This window comes from Chrysemys picta, chromosome 17 (assembly GCF_011386835.1).
Source record: "Chrysemys picta bellii isolate R12L10 chromosome 17, ASM1138683v2, whole genome shotgun sequence".
NCBI classification, from domain to species: Eukaryota; Metazoa; Chordata; order Testudines; family Emydidae; genus Chrysemys; species Chrysemys picta.
Genome location: NC_088807.1, coordinates 20,180,784 through 20,199,403, shown reverse-complemented (window position 1 = coordinate 20,199,403; position 18,620 = coordinate 20,180,784). Strand labels below are relative to the sequence as shown.

Sequence of the window (18,620 nt, the reverse complement as noted above, 5' to 3'; positions counted from 1 at the left end):
CCCACTCTCTGGCCCTGCCAGGCTGGTCTCTGCCCAGGACTGCCAGTGGGGAGCGGGGACGCTGCATCTCACGTGTCACTAAAATAATGGCACTTACTGCCCCCCTGGTGTCCGTCCCCCTCCTCTCTCTGCAGTGGGGTCCCTAAGCCCCTTTTCTCTCCCCACTTTTTCCCTAGACCTTCCCCACTCTGTATTTCTATTGTACAACCCCACAGAGCTTCCTTCTCCCCTGCCCCCCAAATCTCTCCACCCCCCACTGTGAAACTGGAGCCTCCAAATGTCCCCTCGTGATGGGTTCAGCCGACGAAGGTGAGTGAGAAGTTCAGGCAGCGTCATGAGAACCTGGACGAATGAATGTTGGGGGGAAAGTTGGCGAGACAGAAAGACGGGATTAGTCCAACCTGAGCGGCCGCTGGACAGAACCCACGGGCCGGGCTGGGTCCTGCCTGGGACACCGGAGAAGTGGGGGAGCAGAAATCTGTGACCCAAAATTGGGGTGTTGGAAACGAGGCCTAATTAGTGGATAAAATATTGCGGGGACGGGCTGTGCCGCCCACCACCCTTTGGGGCCTTAAAAAAAGAGACTCGCTGTGGGGCTGAGCAGGCTGCAGGCTCTGGACCCCTCCCCCAGCCCATGTTTAACGCTGTTCAGTGTGGGGCAGGGGCTGGGGTGTGTTCGCACCTTGGGCCCTTTATTGTGTCTCCATGAACACAACAGGGAGCAGAGTGATTTAGCCACCAGCGCTTCTAGGACCCCCGCATGGCGAGCGTTCGGGGGGAGCCAGATGGGGGGAGCTGGGAGTTTGGGGGAAGTAGGTTGGGGATGTTGGGAGGGGGGCTGAGGGGAGAGGGGTCAGGATGGGGGGCAGGAGTTTGAGGGCAGACAGGCTCCCCCCAAAGGTCAGAGCCAGGGGGCAGGATTGTTTGGGGAGGGGAGGGGCTGATGGTGCCCTGCAGAAATCTGTGACCCAAAATTGGGGTGTCAGAAACAAGGCCTCATTGGTGGACAAAATATTGCGGGGACGGGCTGTGCCGCCCGCCTGCTTTGGGGCCTTAAAGAAAGAGACTCGCTTCACTGTCATGGCTGCCACCCCCCGTCTCCTGGGCCCCCCGGGCCATCCAGGCCCTGCTCCGTGGAGATGTCGTGAGCAGAGCGGCCGGAGAGAGGGACCCCGACACCATCACCTATCCCCCGGCAGAACCCCCAACCCGGGAGGAAATGGGGACGGACTTTAACAGCAGCAGCTCCAGTGAATGGGGCCGGGGCTGGAAGAAACCCCTCATTTGACACAGCGCCTGCCACAGCTCCCCTGGTTCCTGCTCTGCTGTGTCTGTAACAGCCGGTCCCAGGGGTCAATGGGGGGTTTGCCGTGGGGCTGAGCAGGCTGCGGGCTCTGGACCCCGCCCCCGGCCTGTGTTTAACCCTGTTCAGTGTGGGGCAAGGGCTGGGGCCCTTTATTGCGTTTCCAGGACCCAGAGTGATTTAGCCACCAGCGCTTCTGGGCCTCCTTATGGCAGGTGATTCGGCAGGGCCAGTTGGGGGGAGCTGGGAGTTTGGGGAAAGTAGGTTGGGGGTGTGAGGAGGGGGGTTGAGGGTAGAGGGGTTGGGATGGGGGACAGGAGTTTGAGGGCAGACAGGCTCCCCCCAAATGTCAGAACCAGGGGATAGGATTTTTTGGCAGTGTGATGGGGGAGGGGGCAGACGGTGCCCCCCAGGGGGGAGCTGCCATTTCCACCTCTCGGCAGGTTCCCTTTTCAGTACCCCCTCCTTCTCCTGACCCCTCAGATCTGGGTCCCCCACTTTCTTTCCCCTCTGTCACGGACTCACAGATCGTGCCCACTCTTGGCCCCTTGAGGTCCGTGGGGGGGGGGTGCCCCTTTCAGTGAGACAACCCTTCTCAGGGGTCCACTCTCTCTCGGGGTCAGGCCCCTCCACCACTCTGAGCCTTAGCACCTCTGTCTCTCTCCATGGGCCCCCTCAGGGAGTCCACTCGCTCTGGACCCCCTGGGCCTCCACCCCCCGAAGGGGTTGACGCAACCCTGTTCTCTAGACCGGAGTGACTCTCAGCCAGCATAAAGCAGGAGGGTTTATTGAGAGTTGAACACAGCACAGGAAACTCTCAGGGCCTCAGGCCTGGCCTCCCTCAGCCCAGCACACCCCAGTCTCTCTGCATCCAGGTGGGCTCTGCCTGCTCCCCCTCTCCAGCCCCGAGCCCCCCTGCTCCCAGCTGGGCATCTGAGATCACCTCCCCCAAGCTCCACCTCTGTCCATTGTCTTCTCTCCAGGTAAACAGGGTTGTAAACTGGGCCCTCCTCTCCTCGCTTCTGTCCTCTGGCTGGAACCGGCTGGTTCGGTCACTGGGTCCTCACTCTGCAGCCCATTGTCCGCCCACTGGCCAGAACCGGCTGCAACTCCTGAGCTGGGTCTCTGGATTGGGGTCTCAGGTCTCCGGTCGCTGGGGTATCCATCCTCCAGGCCATTGGCTGGGGTCCCAAGTTCCCTCTCCAGGCCTCTGTAACAACAAACTCCCTCTCCCCATACCTCGTTAAACCAGTAACCCGCAGGGAAACTGAGTACCATCCCCTCCGCATGCAAACCATTGAAACCCCACCGAAAACAAGAAAATCCCCCACTTCATCACACCCTCAATCTCCTGCCCCCACAATGTCCCACACGCCCTTCTGCCCCACATTCCCTGAGGGAGGTCGGGGAGATGAGATGGAATAGGGGACAGGGTGGGTAGAACAGGGTCGGGGACAGGGGGCATGAGGGGACACAACTGGGGGGTGAAGGGATATGGGATGGGGGCAGAACTGGGTGGATGGGGACCTGAGGGGGGGATGTGAGGGAACTACAGGGCAGGGGGCAGAAAGGGGGGACAGGGAGATGAGGGGACATGGGACGAGGTGGGGGGACATGTATGTGGGAGCAGACACAGGCCAGAGGGCAGAACGGGAGGGGGGTGTCACGGAGTATTGGGGAACTCAGGGCCCTGCACCCCCGGCTTCCTGCGATTCACCATGACTCTCAGCCAGCCAGTAAAGCAGAAGGTTTATTTGGATGACAGGAATACAGTCCAAGACAGGTCTTGCAGGCACAGACAGCCGGACCCCCTCAGTTAAGTCCAGCTTGGGGTCCCAGGGCATCCCAGCCCACCCCCCTTTGGGGGGGGTCAGAGCCATCTCTGCCTCCCAGCCATCTCTCCAGCTCGCTTCCAGCACTCTGCCTTCAGCGACCCCTCCCACAGCCTTTGTCCAGTTTCCCGGGCTAAGGAGTCACCTGGCCTTCAACCCCTTCCTGGGTTCTCAGGTTACACACTGAGGTATGCGCCCTCGGGCAGATCCCATCCTCCAATGCAGACTATCCCAGCACACTCCCCTGTCAGCATTCACAGACCACAGTGAGAACAGGCCCAGTTCGTCACAGGGGGGATGGGGACATCAGGGGACATGGGACAGGGGTGGGTTTGGGGGGATATGAATGGGGGAGGGGAAGCAGGACAGGGAGAGGAGGGGCCCAATGCGTGAACGTCGGGGGTGGGAGATGAGGGGCAAATGAGCTGGGGAGCCAGAGCTGGATCATCTGCTGGGGGGGTGGGGGGGCAGATTCTCTTGACCTCTGTCCCCATATTCTTGCCACCTCCCATTTCTGGGGGGCTGGTTGGCTGCCCCCCCCCATCTTTTTCACAGCATCCGAGGTGAGCTCTTCCCAGGACCCTGAGGTGTGTAGACCCACTGCCCCGGGGATGGGCTGGGGAAGGGACACGGGGCCTTTCCCCTCTAGGGGGCTGGTGCTAATCTGTGTCCTTTTCTCTAAGCACTGGATCCCATCCTGCAACCACAGCCAGGGAGAGAAACCAGGAGTCCTGGCTCCCAGCCACCCTCACCCCAATCACTAGACCCCATTCCCCTCCCAGAGCCGGGGTATATAACAGGGAAGGTGCCGGGCATCAGGTTTATGCAGAGTTTCACTGGCAGTAGGGCAAACACCAGTTGAGGGCCGGTTTTATTGGCTGCTTCTTTAACAACTCAGGATCTACATTTATGCCTCCCTCCCCTGCTCACGGGGGCCAGAAACCACAACCCTCACCCCTCTTTCTTGCCTCTGTGCCACATCACTGAGCTAAGAATGGTGATGCAGTCACACTACCTGGGAAGGAGGTTGGCCAGACTCCTCCACCCTCATGCTCCAGGGCGGGCGCTGGGCCCAGCCGGGTCAGGAAGGAATCTCTGCCCCACTCCATGGGAGAGGGTCACTTCGCGGGGGGCACCATGGAGGGTGGGGATCCCTCCTCTGCTCTGACCTGCTGCTCCAGGGAGGTTGGACGGGTCTATTGGAAAAGGTGGGGGCAGCCTGGGCATCTCTTGACATCTGAGATTCCCCATTTCCCAGCTGATCCCTGGACTGGGCAGCTCCCATGTGGGGCTGATAGGTGATGGGTGGGGGTGGGGGTGACAGGCAGCTGCAGGAGGGGATGTGGTTTACTGGGTGTTGCAGGGAGCTGGCTTTGCCCCGGAGAGTGCAGAGAAATCATCTGATGGGAAGAAAGGGGCCGAGCTCATCACAGACTTCCTGGGGCTGCAGCCTGGGGTGCAGTTCCTCATTCCGCTCGCACTCGGGCCTCAGACTCAGTGGAGCTTAACACCGGGGCATTGGTGACTGCGCTGAGGGGCCCCCACTGCCCCGTCATGGAGTCTGCTCTCACCGTCCTCCTCCTCGGTGAGTATTGGAGATAGCCAGGGCATGTGCCCATAGGGCGGGGTATCTGAGACCAGGGCGTGTGCCAATGGCGGGGATTTGAGACCAGGGCATGTGCCCATGAGGGGGAGCTGAGTCCAGGACGTGTGCCTGGGGCGGGTGGGGAGGATCTGAGAACAGTGCATGTGCCCATGTGGGAGGATCTGGGACCAGGTTGTAGGATCCAGTTTCTCTGGGATCTGGTCACTAACAAGCTGTTTCCTCTCCAGGATGCTGGCTGGCCGGGCACAGCGGGGTGTGGGGAGGTGAGTATCAGTCTGTGAGGGGGACGGTAACATCAAGGACAGGGGAGGGGATGCGTGGGGTGGGGAAAAGAGGAACCGAGCCCTGAACCATCCCCAAAACTCAACCAAAACTCCCCCTGTGAGCTCAGACCCGGCCTCGTTCTTCTGTGACCTCCCCTCCCCGGAGTAACTGGGAGCTGAATCTGGCTCCCGGGGTCTGAGGAAGCAGATGGGAACCGTCCTCTGGTTCAATGTCCTGCCCCCGACAGGCTGTGAGGATCGGGGGTGGGGGCGGCACGTGGATTTATTTCGGCTCATACAAATGCTAACAGGGGCTGTCCGTGGGCTCTAGATCCTCTCAGGGAACCGAAACGTTCACGGTCAGTGCAGCCGTGGGGAGAACCTAGAGCTACCATACGTCCAGATTTCCCCGGACATGTCCGGCTTTTCGGTCTATAAAGAGCCGTCCGGGGGGGATTTCTAAAAATCTAAAAATGTCCGGGATTTCCCCCCGGTCGGCTATTTATAGATTGAAAAGCGGCGGCCATGCACCGCTGGGCAGCCAAAGCCCCTTCCTGGCTCCCCCCATCCCCTGCAGCCTTAGCACGCCCCCGGCCCTGCAGATGTCTTCCCCCTCCTCCCCTCCCCTGAACACTCTGCCCCCCCTGCTCCTCCCCCTCCCCTGCTTCCCGCGAATCAGATGTTCGCGGGAAGTCTGAAAACAAGCAGGGGCAGGCGGGCAGCAGCAGGTAAGCTGGGGGGGGATGCGAGAAGGAGGCTCCAGGGAGGCATGGGGTGGCGCAGCCCAGTCTGGCCCTGGCCGAGAGACTCCCTCTGGCCCCAGCTAAACGGCTCCGGCCCCGGTCGGCCCCAGCGGCTCCGGCTCTGGCCTTGGGGCACCGGCCCCAGTTCCGGCCGAGCGGCGCCAGCCGAACACCCTCGGCCCTGGCCCCAGTGGCTCCGGCCCTGGCCGCAGTGGCTCCGGCCCGGCTCGGCTCGGGCCCCAGGGCACCGGTTCTGGCAGAGCGGCGCCGGCCGAGCACCCCTGGCCCCGGCCCCAGCGGCTCTGGCCTGGATCCGGCCCCAGGGCGGCGGCCCCGGTTCTGGCCGAGCGCGCCGGCCGACCTCGGCCGAGCACCTCCGGCCCGGCTCCCAAGACCCGCGACCCTGGCCGGAGTGCAGCCCGATTCCTGGGCTCTTGCTAAAGCTGGCCCTGGTCAGGGAACAGGGAGGGGGGGTTGGATGGGTCGGGAGTTCGGGGGGGACTGTCAGGGGGGCAGGGGTATGGAGAGGGGTTGGGACAGTCAGAGACAGGGAGAAGGAGGGGTTAGATGGGTCGGGGGTTCTGAGGGGGCTGTCAGGGGGGCAGGGATGGAGAGGGGTCAAGGCAGGTAGGGAGCAGAGGGGCTTGGATGGGTTAGGAGTTCTGGGGATCCTGTCAGGGGGCGGGGAGCAGTTGGATAGGACGTGGGAGTCCCGGGGGTCTGTCTGGGGGAGGGGGTGTGGATATGTGGCAGGGGTGTGGAAAGGGGTCGAGGGAGGCAGGGAGCAGAGGGGGTTGGATGGGTTGGGAGTTCTGGGGGTCCTGTCAGGGGGTGGGGAGCAGTTGGATAGGCATGGGAGTCCCGGGGGTCTGTCTGGGGGCGGGGGTGTGAATATGGGGTGGGGGTGTGGATAAGGATCGGGGCAGTCAGGGGACAGGTAGGGTTCTAGGGGGCAGTTAGTGGCAGGGGTCCCAGGAGGGGACAGTCAGGGGACAAGGAGTAGGGGGGTTTGGGGGTTCTGAGGGGGGCAGTCAGGGGGTGGGAAGGGGGAGGGAGTGGATGGGGGTGGGGCAGGGCAGGGGCAGGGCTAGAGTGGGGCTCCTCCCCCCTCAGTGTCCTCCTTTTTGATTAGGTTTCAGAGTAGCAGCCGTGTTAGTCTGTATCCGCAAAAAGAAGAACAGGAGGACTTGTGGCACCTTAGAGACTAACAAATTTATTAGAGCATAAGCTTTCGTGGACTACAGCCCACTTCTTCGGATGCATATAGAATGGGCCATTCTATATGCATCCGAAGAAGTGGGCTGTAGTCCACGAAAGCTTATGCTCTAATAAATTTGTTAGTCTCTAAGGTGCCACAAGTCCTCCTGTTCTTCTTTTTTGATTGTGGAAACATGGTAACCCTAGGAGACCCCCCCCAGATCCGCCCCCAACAGCTCCCTCCCCTGCACTCACAGCCCCCCATTCCCAAGGCCTGGGGAAAGCTGGGTCTTGCACGACTCCCGCAAGTCACAGACTCTATTCCCAAATCCGGTTCGGGGGGCAGGGCTGCAGGGGGCCCACTGGTCAGGTTCCCTGGCTGGCCTCAGGTGGGGCTGGGGGGGGGGGAGCGGCAGGTGATCTCACATGCAGCTGGGTCCTGAGCTACATCTGGGTGAACCCCCTGCCCCCAAGCCCCATGGGCAGGCAGTGCCAACCCTGGTAGGGGACAGACTCCCAGAGAGGCCGAATGACGGATGGACTGAACTGGGGGGAGGGAGGCAGGGGTGTGTGTATCTCCCCTGTTTAACTCCTGTCTTGTTGAAAGCAGGGAGTAAATTTCTCAAACCCACCATCTGGGTGAGCCCCAGCAGGGTGGTGGCCCTCGGGGGAAATGTCACCATCCGCTGTGAGGGTCGGCAACGATCCATGAAGTTCTTTCTGCGTAAAGCTGGACACCCGAACCAGCAGGTGCGGTCAGTGGTGCCTAATGGGACCGTGGCTGAATTTCCCATCACCAATGTTGGCCAGGAAGATGGAGGGAGCTACACCTGCGACTATCGCTCCATAGTGGATCAGAGTCACTCATCACATCCCAGCGACCCCGTCGAGATCATTGTGGGAGGTGAGGGAGGGACCCAGCTCAGAGTCCCTCTCTGGAGATTTGGGGCAGAGGAAGGGGGGATCCCTGCCCCCAGGGGGAGCTGCAGAGAAGGGGGGCCTTTCCCAGACAACACATCAGTTATGGGGTGATGGGCGGAGCTGAAGGTTATAAACCTCAGTGTACGGTAGAGACTTGCACAGTCCCTTACAAGTCAGTGGTGGTGCTGTGCACAGAACCCAGGAGTCCGGGCCCCATCCTCCCTGCTCTCCCCACTAGACCTCACTCCCCTCCCAGAGCCGGGGACAGAACCCAGGAGTCCTGGCTTCCAGCCCTCGCAGCAGAGAAGCCAGGGAGTGAATGGACCCTGGAGACTGGACTGTCCTGTCACCCGCTAGGGAGTAGAGCTCTGGATTCCAAGGGGCTGGGGTTGCTCCGTGTCTCATGCTGCTAGCCCAGGGCTCAGAGGAAACTCTGGACCCTGTGGAAAGGCATCCAGGAGCCCGTCCCCAGGACCGCTGGGTCTGACCGACCACTGAGGCCGTGTGGTGAGGACGGGCCCCAGGACTGAGTGACGGGGCCTGCGTCTCACGGCCTGTCTGCTTCCCACTGCAGAGCCCAGCTACCCCAAACCCAACATCTCTGTGAGCCTGGGGGGAGCTGTGGTCGTCCGGTGTTGGGGGCAGTACCAGGATGTCCGGTTTGTGCTGAATAAAGAGGGACGCCATTTCCCACCTCTGGATTCGGATGGGTTTGAGGCTGTGTTTTCCAGCAGCAACGTTCACCGGGATCACGGCGGGAGATACAGCTGCTCCTATCACAGCCGATCGGAGCCGTTCGCCGTGTCGTACCCCAGCAACCAAGTGGAGCTGGTGTTGAGAGGTGAGGGGCCTGCCTTGGCATCCCCGTTCCCAGCCCCCCCCCCCGCCCCAGCCAGCCCCTCACCAGAGCTTGGAGACAATGGGACGCTCAGAGCCAGGCTCTGCCCTGAACCCTGACCCAGCAGAGGGGACACCCGACTGGGGAGTGGGGACAGAGTCACTGGGGGGTTCCCCAGCCAGGGGGGAGCAGCAGTCCCTGGACACTCAGGGCAGGGAGGCGACTTTAACGCTGCCCCTTATGCGTAGAAACCGTGAGTTGCTATTTAATCCCGTGATCCCCTCCCCTCTGTTCTCCAGACCGTGCCCCAGGCAGGGCCCTGGCCTGGGCTGAATGAGGCAGGGGCTGCAGGAGGAGCAGTTGCTTAGTGGACACGGCGCTGGGCTGGGACCCCGGAGATCTGGCCCAGCCCCTGGTGCAGACACAGACTCTGTGTGATCGGAGCACGTCGCGGTTTTCAAAAGTGTCCTCCCTTGCGGGGGGGGGGAGGGCTCAAACTTGGGGGATCTCAGGCCGAGAGCCCACAAACAAAGATGCCCACAGATAGTGGAGACCTCTGACAAAACTGGCCTCAATAGCGCTGCATAAACACAGAGTGAAGAGACAGTCCCTGCCCCTGGGAGCTCACTAAGGAAAGTGAATCTGTCTGTGCCTCAGTTCCCCCCCTGTAGAATGGGGATAAAGTTGTCTCACTGCCTCCCGGGGGGATGACTCCTTTCCTCTGTGGGGCTCAGACCCTGCCATGCCAGGTGCCAGAGACCAGCCCATGAGTCACTCTGTGCTGCGGGGCCCGGACGCAGTGAATGAGGCAGGGGCCACACATGGCATATGAGGACCCCAAGAACAAGGCAGCCGTGGCTCCGTGTCTGTGGGGCTGGAAGCCCAACTCGCAGGGCCAGGATTCTGGGACCTGGGAGAGAATCTCTGCCAGGGGGCCACTGGATCTGCCCGTGCCCGGGAACGGCTGGGGAATCATAGAGGATGGAGATTCCACCACCTCCTAGGGAGCCCATTCCAGTGCTTCACCACCCTCCTAGTGAAATAGTTTTTCCTAATATCCATCCTAGACCTCCCCCACTGCAACTTGAGACCATTGCTCCTTGTTCTGTCATCTGCCCCCACTGAGATCAGCCCAACTCCATCCTCTTTGGAACCCCCCTTCAGGTAGTTGAAGGCTGTTATCAAATCCCCCCTCACTCTTCTCTTCTGCAGCTGGAGGCCGGGGCTGGGTGGGTGCCCGGGTCTGGCTCTCACAGCCTGTCTCCTGTGCGCAGATCCCAACTTACCCAGACCCTCCATCTCTCTAAGCCCCACTGGGGTCACCGCCCCAGGGGCAGACGTCACCATCCGGTGTCAGGGGTGGCGCCGGGACATGAGGTTCTTCCTGCACAAGACTGGAGACCTGAACCCACAGCAACACATGGACCCTGCTGGGACCAGGGCCGAGTTCCGCATCCCCACCATGAGCTGGCAGCATGGAGGGAACTACAGCTGCAGCTACCGGCCCCGATCAGAGCCCTTCATCTCCTCAGAGCCCAGCGACACCGTGGAGCTGGTGGTAACAGGTGAGGGGCTCAGCTTGGCATCCCCGCTCCCAGCCCCACCCTCAGAAGGTCGGCACCCTGATGGGATGCTCAGAGCAAGGGTCCCAGTGCTAAGGGTTCCCCTGCCCCTGTCTGTGGTTATGCGGACCAGGGTCGGGGTGCTGGGGCTTCTCCCATCCTCCTCACCCGGCGGCCAGAGGCTGGGGCCCCCACTTGGCTGGGGTCCCTGGGCACGGGCCCTCTAGGCCCAATGGCTGATCCACCACTGGTCGCGGGGGGTGGGGGGCAATTTCTGAGTCGGTGTTTCAGCCCCTCCCCCACTCTGACAGACTCTGGTTCTATTCCCGCAGAGGGAACTGACCCAACCCAGCCTGGAGCGACGCCGGCTCCCACCCGCCTGGGCAGCGCGGGGCCAGGTACTGGGGCTGGGGGGAATCTATTAAGTCACAGATTATGGGGCAGTTTCCCCTGTGGTTGCCCAGGGGGAGGGACGGAGGCTGTTCTCAGGGGCAGTGACTGCCCCCCCCCGCCAACAGATTTGGGAGGGGAGCGAAGCCTCCTGCTCAGACACAAACCCGCTGCTAACGGGGCAGCTGGACGCATCAGTGGCCATGGGTGGGGGGGGGGGGGGTTGGAGCTCCCTGCGAAGCAGCCAGGAGCAGCCAGCATGGGAGGCGGGATACCAGGCTAGATGGGCCCGTTGGCCTGAGCCGGTGTGGCCATGAGGAAGTGGGTGAAATGCCTTAAAAATGGCGGCCAGGCTGTATCAGGCAGCGCCCCCTAGCGCTGTGCTGGGGCAATAAGGCCAGCCCTGATTGATGGGGAGAGCGCCCCTACTGAGCTCCCTGCCCTGCAGCCCAGCGTCCCCTAGTGCTATAAATCCCCCAAATGTTGTTGGCTCTGACCTCTCTTGATGCCCTGGGGCCCCCCAACATCCTCCCCATAGAATTTTCTGCTGCCTGTGCCCTGCGGTGTCCCAGCCCCTTGGGCGCTGCCTGGGGTGGGAGGGGCTGGGGGGGAACAGACCAGCCGCTCCCGGCACTCACGGCTGCTGCTATTTCCCAGGCGGATCGGAATCGCCGGCACCTCCGGGTCTGACCAGCCCCATCATCACCGGGGACTCACCTGGACCCTCAGAAGGTCGGCACCTGATGGGATGCTCAGAGCCAGGCTCTGCCCAGAGCCCTAGGACTGGCCTGGACAGGGAGCGGGGACAGTGTCACTGGAGATTCTCCAGCCAGGGGGAGCAGCAGCTCCTGGAGGTTCAGGGCCGAGGGAGGGGGGATCCCTTCCACCAGAGGGCGCTGCAGAGCAGGGGCCTTTCCGAGGCGATGCTCCCCTGGCTGCCCCCGCTCTGGGGACTCACAGAGGAGTCAGGGCCCAGGGGCTGCCCAGCCGGCACCGTCCCCAGCCACGAACCCCCCTCCCCGGGACTGACAGTAACGATCGATGCTGAGTCACGGGCTGAGGTGGATTAAGGTTTCCTGGGACCCTAGGCCAGAGCAAGGGGGATCCCTCCCCCGCTTTCACCTGCGGTCCCTCTGCTGTTCCGCCTCCTCGGCCTGCGGCCCCGCACATGGCCCCCTGCCTTTCTGCCCCTTCCCTGGGGCCCCGCCCCTATTCCACCAATGGCCCCGCCCCATTCCGTCCCCCCACTGGAGCTCCACAACCCATTTTCTACTTTCTGCTCCCCCCCACTGTGAGCCCCAGACCGGAGAAGCTCTGTCCCCCAGCCCTGGCCCCAGGGCGCAGCGGGGAGTGAGAGCTCCCCCAGCCCTGAGGCCACAGCACGTAGCGAGAGCTCCTCCCGTCCCGGGGCCGCAGTGGAGGTCCCAGTGCTAAGGCTTCCCCTGCCTCCCCCACTCCCCCCACTGCTTCTGTGGGAACCAGGGTCTGGGTGCTGGGTGTTCTCCGGGGCCCCCCACTGGGCCAGAATCCTGAGCCCAGAGGCTAATCCACCAGTGGTCACGGAGGGCGGGGGGTGATCTCTGAGTCAGTGTTTCAGCGCCTCCCCCTGCCCCAACAGATGCTGGTTCTATTCCCACAATGGGAACCGGCCCAACCCAGCCTGGAACGGCGCCGGCTCCCACCCGCCCGGGCAGCACGGGACCAGGTACCAGGGGGAATCTATTGAGTCACAGATCATGTGGCAGCTTCTCTCCAGTGGTTGGCCAGGGGGGAGGGATGGAGGCTGTTCTCAGGGGCAGTGACTCCCCCCCACCAACGGATTTGAAAGGAGAGAGAAGCCTCCTGCTCTGACATGAACCCGCCAGAGCCCCCTGCGAATCAGCCAGGAGCAGCCAGCATGGGAGGCGGGATACCAGGCTAGATGGGCCCGTTGGCCTGAGCCGGTGTGGCCATGAGTAAGGGGGTGAAATAACGTCCAGGCTGGATCAGACAGCGCCCCCTAGCGCCGTGCTGGGGCAATGAGGCCAGCTCTGACTGATGGGGAGAGCGGCCCCTACTGAGCTCCCTGCCCTGAAGCCCAGCACCCCCTAGTGCTATAAATCCCCCAAATGTTGCTGGATCTGACCCCACTTGATGCCCGCGACATTCTCCCCATAGAATTTTCTGCTGCCTGCGCCCTGCGGTGTCCCAGCCCCTTGGGCGCCGCCTGGGGTGGGAGGGGCTGGGGAGGGAACAGATCAGACGCTCCCGGCACTCACGGCTGCTGCTGTTTCCCAGGCGGATCGGAATCGCCGGCACCTCTGGGTCTGACCAGCCCCATCATCGCCGGGGTGAGCGCGGCAGCCGCCGGCTTCCTCCTCCTCCTCCTCCTTGTGGCCTTCGTCTGCTTCAGAATAACCCGAGCCAGTGAGTTTCCCGCCCAGCGAGGGAAGGGTTAAACCTGCTGCTAAGAAGGGCGGGATGGGGTCACGGCTGGGATGGGAAAGCCAAGGAGTGGGGTGGGGGCTCAGCAGGGGGCACTGTTGCATGTGTAATCCCTGTACACACGCACCTGTCCCACCCCTGAGGAGCCGCATCTCAGGGCCAGATGATGGGTCCCCATATAACCAGTTCCCCTGCCCCACCCGCACCATCTGTGGCTGCATCTCAGCGCTGAGCAAGGGGTCCCTGTATAATGAGCTGTGGGCACCGTGCCTCTCAGGTACCTGTGGTGCCAGGGGAGCCGACCTATGGATCAGGTTCATTATAATGAGTCACTAATGAGGGAGGATTGGGGACAGGAAAAGCCCCCCGAGTTAATCTGCCCCTCCCCACAGCACATGCTTGGTGTTGTGCTGCCCCCTGCTGGTCCGGCCCACCCCAGCAGGGATCCAGGCTCAGCACCAGCAGCAGAGGGGACCTCCCCCAGACCCCCCATCCCCGCTGCCCTGTGGGGGTGAGTGGCCGGGCGCTGGGACCGGGGGATCCCGATCGACTCATGGGGGATTCTGGTTTGTGTCCCTCTGCAGGAAAAGGAGCCGCACTGAGACCGAGCAGGTAGGAACCCGGCTCCTCCCCCCTCCCGATCGAGCTGCCTGGGTCACAGGGCTTCTGGGTTCTCTCCCCGGCTCTGGGGGGGAAGTGGGGTTGGGGGCCAGGACTCCTCAGACATGACCTGGGCCTGCTGACAGTGGAGGGGCACAACGCCAGAACAGCTGGAGTCTCACCACACCCGCCCCCCCTCCCACCGGAAAGCCGTGACCCCCCTCCCGCAGCTCCCAGCTGTTCCTCCGCTCCTGCCTCTGCCTCTCCCTCTCCCTGTCCAGCACAGCTCCCCAGCTCAGCTGCTCTGCAGGGAGGGGGCCGGGCTGCACGATGTGACTGAGCTGTCCGGGGGGAGTCATGTGACCCTGCTTCCCTCCCCCACCCATTTGTCACCTCTGCCTGGGTTCTGTGCCCAGCTCTGGCAGGGGAGTGGAGTCTAGTGGGTGTGGCGGGGGGGTTAGGGAACACGGTTCAGTGTGAGGCAGGATTGGGGGCTCTCTGGGTGTGTTGGGGAATCTCCCTGCGGGTGGGGGGATATGACATTTACAAGTGGATTTTTTTCTCTTTTAGCACCAGCCCCTTGGGGGTGTTGGAGGCCCCGGCTCAGCAAGACCCCATCTGTGAGTAATAGACCCAAGGGGGTACCATGGGGGGGGGCAGGACCCCTGGGGAGGGGCGGGGCTTGTGGGAGCTCCACCCATACGGGGCAGGGTCTGATTTACAGCTGCTGCTGGGCGGGACTAAGGAGAAAGTCCCAGAGGTAGCTGGTGTCAGCTGAGCTTCCTGCCTAATCCCAACCAGCTCCCTGTGGGTCACCCTCCCCTCCCCCTCTAGTTCATAGTCTCCCCCCCAGGCCTGGGGCTTTGTGTGTCCCCCCCTTCATTTCTCCATCAGACCTTCCCAGCCAGTGTTCTGTGGGGAATCCCCATCCACTCCTGGCCCCCAGCCCCCTGCTCTAACCACTAGACCCTATTCCCCTCCCAGAGCCAGGGTGACAACCCAGGGATTCTGACTCCCAGCCCCCCTGCCCCGCCATAACCCCCTAGACTCTGCTGCCATCTCTGTGCCTCAGTTTTCCTCTCTGTAACATGGGGCTAATGACCCTGGTCCATGCTGTGGGGCAGGGGAGGGGTGGCTGTGCCGGGCTCTGACCCCCCTGGCTGGACGGAGGGGTCGGAGCTGGGTGTGGGGTTCTGCTCTGGGCTGGCCGGGGGTGCAGCTCAGCGGGTGTCTCTGTTCTGCAGACGCTTCCATTGACGAAGTGAAAATGACACACACCCTCGTAAGTGTCCCTGTCTGCCCGCGGGCCCTGACCCCCAACCCTGACCCACATGGGCCCCACTCACCTTATCTGTCACACTCAGTATTTTGGGGTGGGGGTGGGGTTTCTGGGAGGGGCTCATGGGATCACAGCTGGGATTGCAGGGGTGTGTATGTGTGTGTGTGTCCCTGTCACCGCCTGCTGGAGGGGTGTGAATGTGTGTGTGGGCAGTTGGTGCACACACATACACACACACCCCAGTGACTCTGTCCCCTCCTCTTCCCAGGAGCCCAACCCTGGCACCGACGGACTCACCTGTGCCTAGCTGGACCGCTAGGCACTGCAAGCCAAGCGGGGGGACCTGGTATCTGGTGTGAGCTGCTGCACTTCGCAGGTCACAGAGCTTCACCCACCCACTCTGTAGCAGACCCCCAGCCTCCGGCTGAGTCACTGACAGCCTCGAATCATGGGTTAAAGACTTCAAGTTACAGAGAATCCTCCATTGACACTAGTTTAAACCTGCCCATGCCCCACACCTCAGGCTGCAGACGAAGGCAAACCCCCCCACACCAGGGTCTCTGCCAATCTGACCGGGGGGAAATTCCTTCCTGGCACCAGATACAGTGACCAGTTAGACCCTGAGCATGTGGGCAAAATCCACCAGCCAGACACCTGGGAACGGATTCTCTGTAGTAACTCAGAGCCCTTCCCAGCAAGTGTCCCATCTCCGGCCATTGGAGATATTTGGTGCTAACAATCGCGGATTGGATCCATGCCGTTGTGGGATGTCTCCTCATCCCTTCCCCTCCAGAAACTTCTCATGCTCATTCTTGAAGCCAGTTAGGTCCTGTGATGAAGTGGGACTGTTCTTAATGTTTCCTCTGAATACTGTGTGGATGCCTCAGTTTCCCCTATGCATTTCTTAAGTCTCCAGTGTGCATAAATGGCCGACACTTTGTATCCTGGCAACAAATGGCTGGGGCCCTTCCCCCCTGCAAGGGAATAGCTAAAGGTGAACAAAGAGATCAGGTGACTTCCTGGCCCGGGAAAGAGACAAAGGCCAGAAAGGAGGGGCTGGAGGGGGTTTCCGTTTGGAGCTGGCTGGGGACTGGAAGAGAGGGCAGATGTGGTTGTCTGGCTTGCTGGGCCCCAGAATGGACCCGGCCGAGACATCCCGTTCTTTGTACCTACAAGCTCTGTTTTAGACCGTGTTTCTGTCATCTAATAAACCTCTGTTTTACTGGCTGGCTAAGAGTCACGTCTGACTGTGAAGTGGGGATGCGTGCAGGACCTCTGGCTTCCCCAGGACCCCGCCTGGGTGGACTCGCTGTGGGAAGCGCATGGAGGGGCATATGCTGAATGCTCCAAGGAGAGACCCAAGAGGTGAAGCCGTGTGAGCTTCTTGCCCTGAAGACAGTCTGCTCCGAGGGAGAGGAGGCTCCCCAGAGTCCGGACTGGCTTTGTGGGGAGCAGTTCCAGAGCATCGCCTGGGGACTCTGTGACAGCTCCCTTGGGAGGCTGCTCCAGAATTTCGCTCCTCTGATGGTTGGGCCTTGTCTACACTACTGTGTTGTTGACAAAAAGCTCCATAATAACATCTCTATTGCACATTCACACTGCGCTTCCTCTGCCGGCAGAGCACGTCCACTTTTGGTGCTCCAGTGTCGACAGCGAGAGCAGTGCATTGTGGGTAGCTATCCCACCGTGCTACTCGGCACCTTCTGCAGCTAAGGATTGTGGGAGGGCGGGGGGGATTGCAGCGCATTATGGGGGCAGGATCAGCATCCCATGGTGCCTTATTTTCTGTCCCAGCATTCCACGCTGTTCCAACTGCGTTTCGCGGCATTTTCCAACAGCCCCTGTTTCTGGTGCGCCCGACATCCCTGTGTGAAAGGATGGATCCCTCCACTGCTGTGAACACAGCGTGGCAGGTCAGGCAGGATGTAATGAGCTCCCGGTGTGAACAGGAATCAGAGTTACCCGAGCTGCTGTGTGCCATGGAAAGAAACAACGCCAGCTTCCTTCTGGCATTCACGGAGCAGCTGCACATGGTGCTTTTGGGCTTGGAAAGGAAGCACTGAGTGGTGGGATCACATTGTTATGCAGGTCTGGAATAGACAATGTGTGTGGGGGAGACATGCTGGGTCACATGCCACCTACCCCCAAGTTCTGCCAGGGAGCGAGTCGGACTGATCCCGGTGGAAGGAATATGCATGGGAAAGACTCCAACAGTGAGCGCTCCCACTGAACCCCACTAGGCGTTGCCCAGAGCCGGGAAGCAGTGCAGTCCTTTGCCAGAGGTGGCATGGGGAAGCCGGCTGAGTCCCATCCCTTCTTTGCCAGCAGCTGCATGGCTCCCATGAGAATAACTCCTCTTCATGGAAAACACAGGTCTGGTGAAATAAGTATTAATTCAGCAAGGAAATGTATGTACCTGCTTGAGTGCAGGTCTGGACTAGTCTGTCTGGGTGCACAGAAGGGAGCTCAGGGAGTCGGGGCAAGGGGGGAGGCAGCGGGGGCCAGGGGCGATATGGCAGGTGGGGGGCTGGGAGCCAAGGCGCAAAAATATAAATTTGCCTAGGATGCCATTTTCCCTCAGAAAGACCCTGGCAGGGCCGACCTTAAGTATGGGCGAGGTGGGTGACCACCCAGGCGCCGTGGTCATGAGGTTGTTGCTGGAGGGGCCCTTTGCAGTCACCAGGAAGCTGACTGTGGCTGTGGTGGTGGTGGGGAGCCTGTCATTGCGCCCCCCCCCCCGTCCCCACTATCTGCAGTTACCAGTCACCTGGCCTGGGACAATGAGTTGTGGATACAGAACTTTCAGATGAAGGAAGCCACCTTCCTGGACCTGTGTGCGGAGCTCGACCCAGCCCTGTGGCACAAGGACACCCAAATGAGAGCAGCCTCTTGTGGAGAAGTGCCTAGTGATTGCAGTGTGGAAGCTGGCGACTCCAGACTGCTACCAGTCAGTTGGAATCAGCTGGGAGTGGGGAAGTCGACCGCGGGTGCCCTGTTACCACAAGTGCGCAGAGCCATTAAACGCATCTCGCTACGAAGGACTGTGACTCTTGGCAATGTGCATGAAATAGTGGATGGGCAATGGGATTCTCTAACTGCAATGGGGTGATAGATGGAACGTGTGTTCCAATTTTGGCCCCGGACCATCTTGTGATAGAAAACATCAATAGAAATGGGTACTTCTCCATAGTATTACAGGCGCTTGTTGATCACCATGAGTGTTTCACTGACATCAACGCAGGGTGGTCCAGGAAGGTGCATGACCACACATCTTCAGGAACACTGGCCTGTACAGAAAACTGCAAGCAGGGATTTTCTTTCCAGGCTGGAAGATTCCAGTGGAGGGTGTTGAAATGCCCACAGTGATCCTGGGAGACCCAGCGTACACCTTACTCCCATTGGCTCATGAAGCCGGGAAACCCGGACAGCAGCAAGGAGCACTTCCAGAATAGGCTGAGCAGGTGCAGAATGACCGTGGAATGTGCCTTTGGTAGATTAAAAGCGCGCTGGTGATGCCTTTATGGCAGGTTAGACCTAAGTGAGGAAAACATTCCCATGGTCATAGCTGCCTGCTGCATGCTCCATAATCTTTGAGGCTAAGGGTGAAAAGTTTGCCCAGGGGTGGAGCGCTAAGTCAGATCACCAGGCTGCTGATTTTGAGC

The 18,620-nt window shown here is 61.1% G+C and overlaps 1 protein-coding gene across 1 annotated transcript; it reads left to right on the top strand.

Annotated features, from left to right (window-relative positions):
* Positions 1-5,696: 5,696 nt before the first annotated feature.
* LOC112061593 (immunoglobulin superfamily member 1-like) lies at positions 5,697-16,185 on the top strand. The gene is made up of 11 exons (XM_065571511.1): positions 5,697-5,732; positions 7,555-7,848; positions 8,440-8,706; positions 9,978-10,268; positions 10,598-10,663; positions 11,313-11,387; positions 12,933-13,061; positions 13,664-13,691; positions 14,250-14,299; positions 14,924-14,961; positions 15,227-16,185. The coding sequence occupies exons 2-11, from the start codon at positions 7,653-7,655 to the stop codon at positions 15,263-15,265; spliced, it is 1,179 nt and encodes a 392-aa protein (XP_065427583.1). The 5' UTR covers positions 5,697-5,732; positions 7,555-7,652; the 3' UTR covers positions 15,266-16,185.
* The last annotated feature ends 2,435 nt before the right edge of the window (positions 16,186-18,620 follow it).

Bases quoted from the DNA above. Each gene is read 5' to 3' on its own strand.
- LOC112061593 (XM_065571511.1), top strand. From the start codon at position 7,653: ATGAAGTTCTTTCTGCGTAAAGCTGGACACCCGAACCAGCAGGTGCGG. The intron at 10,664-11,312 runs GTACTGGGGCTG...GCTATTTCCCAG, and splicing joins CCTGGGCAGCGCGGGGCCAG to GCGGATCGGAATCGCCGGCA. The intron at 14,300-14,923 runs GTGAGTAATAGA...TCTGTTCTGCAG, and splicing joins GGCTCAGCAAGACCCCATCT to ACGCTTCCATTGACGAAGTG.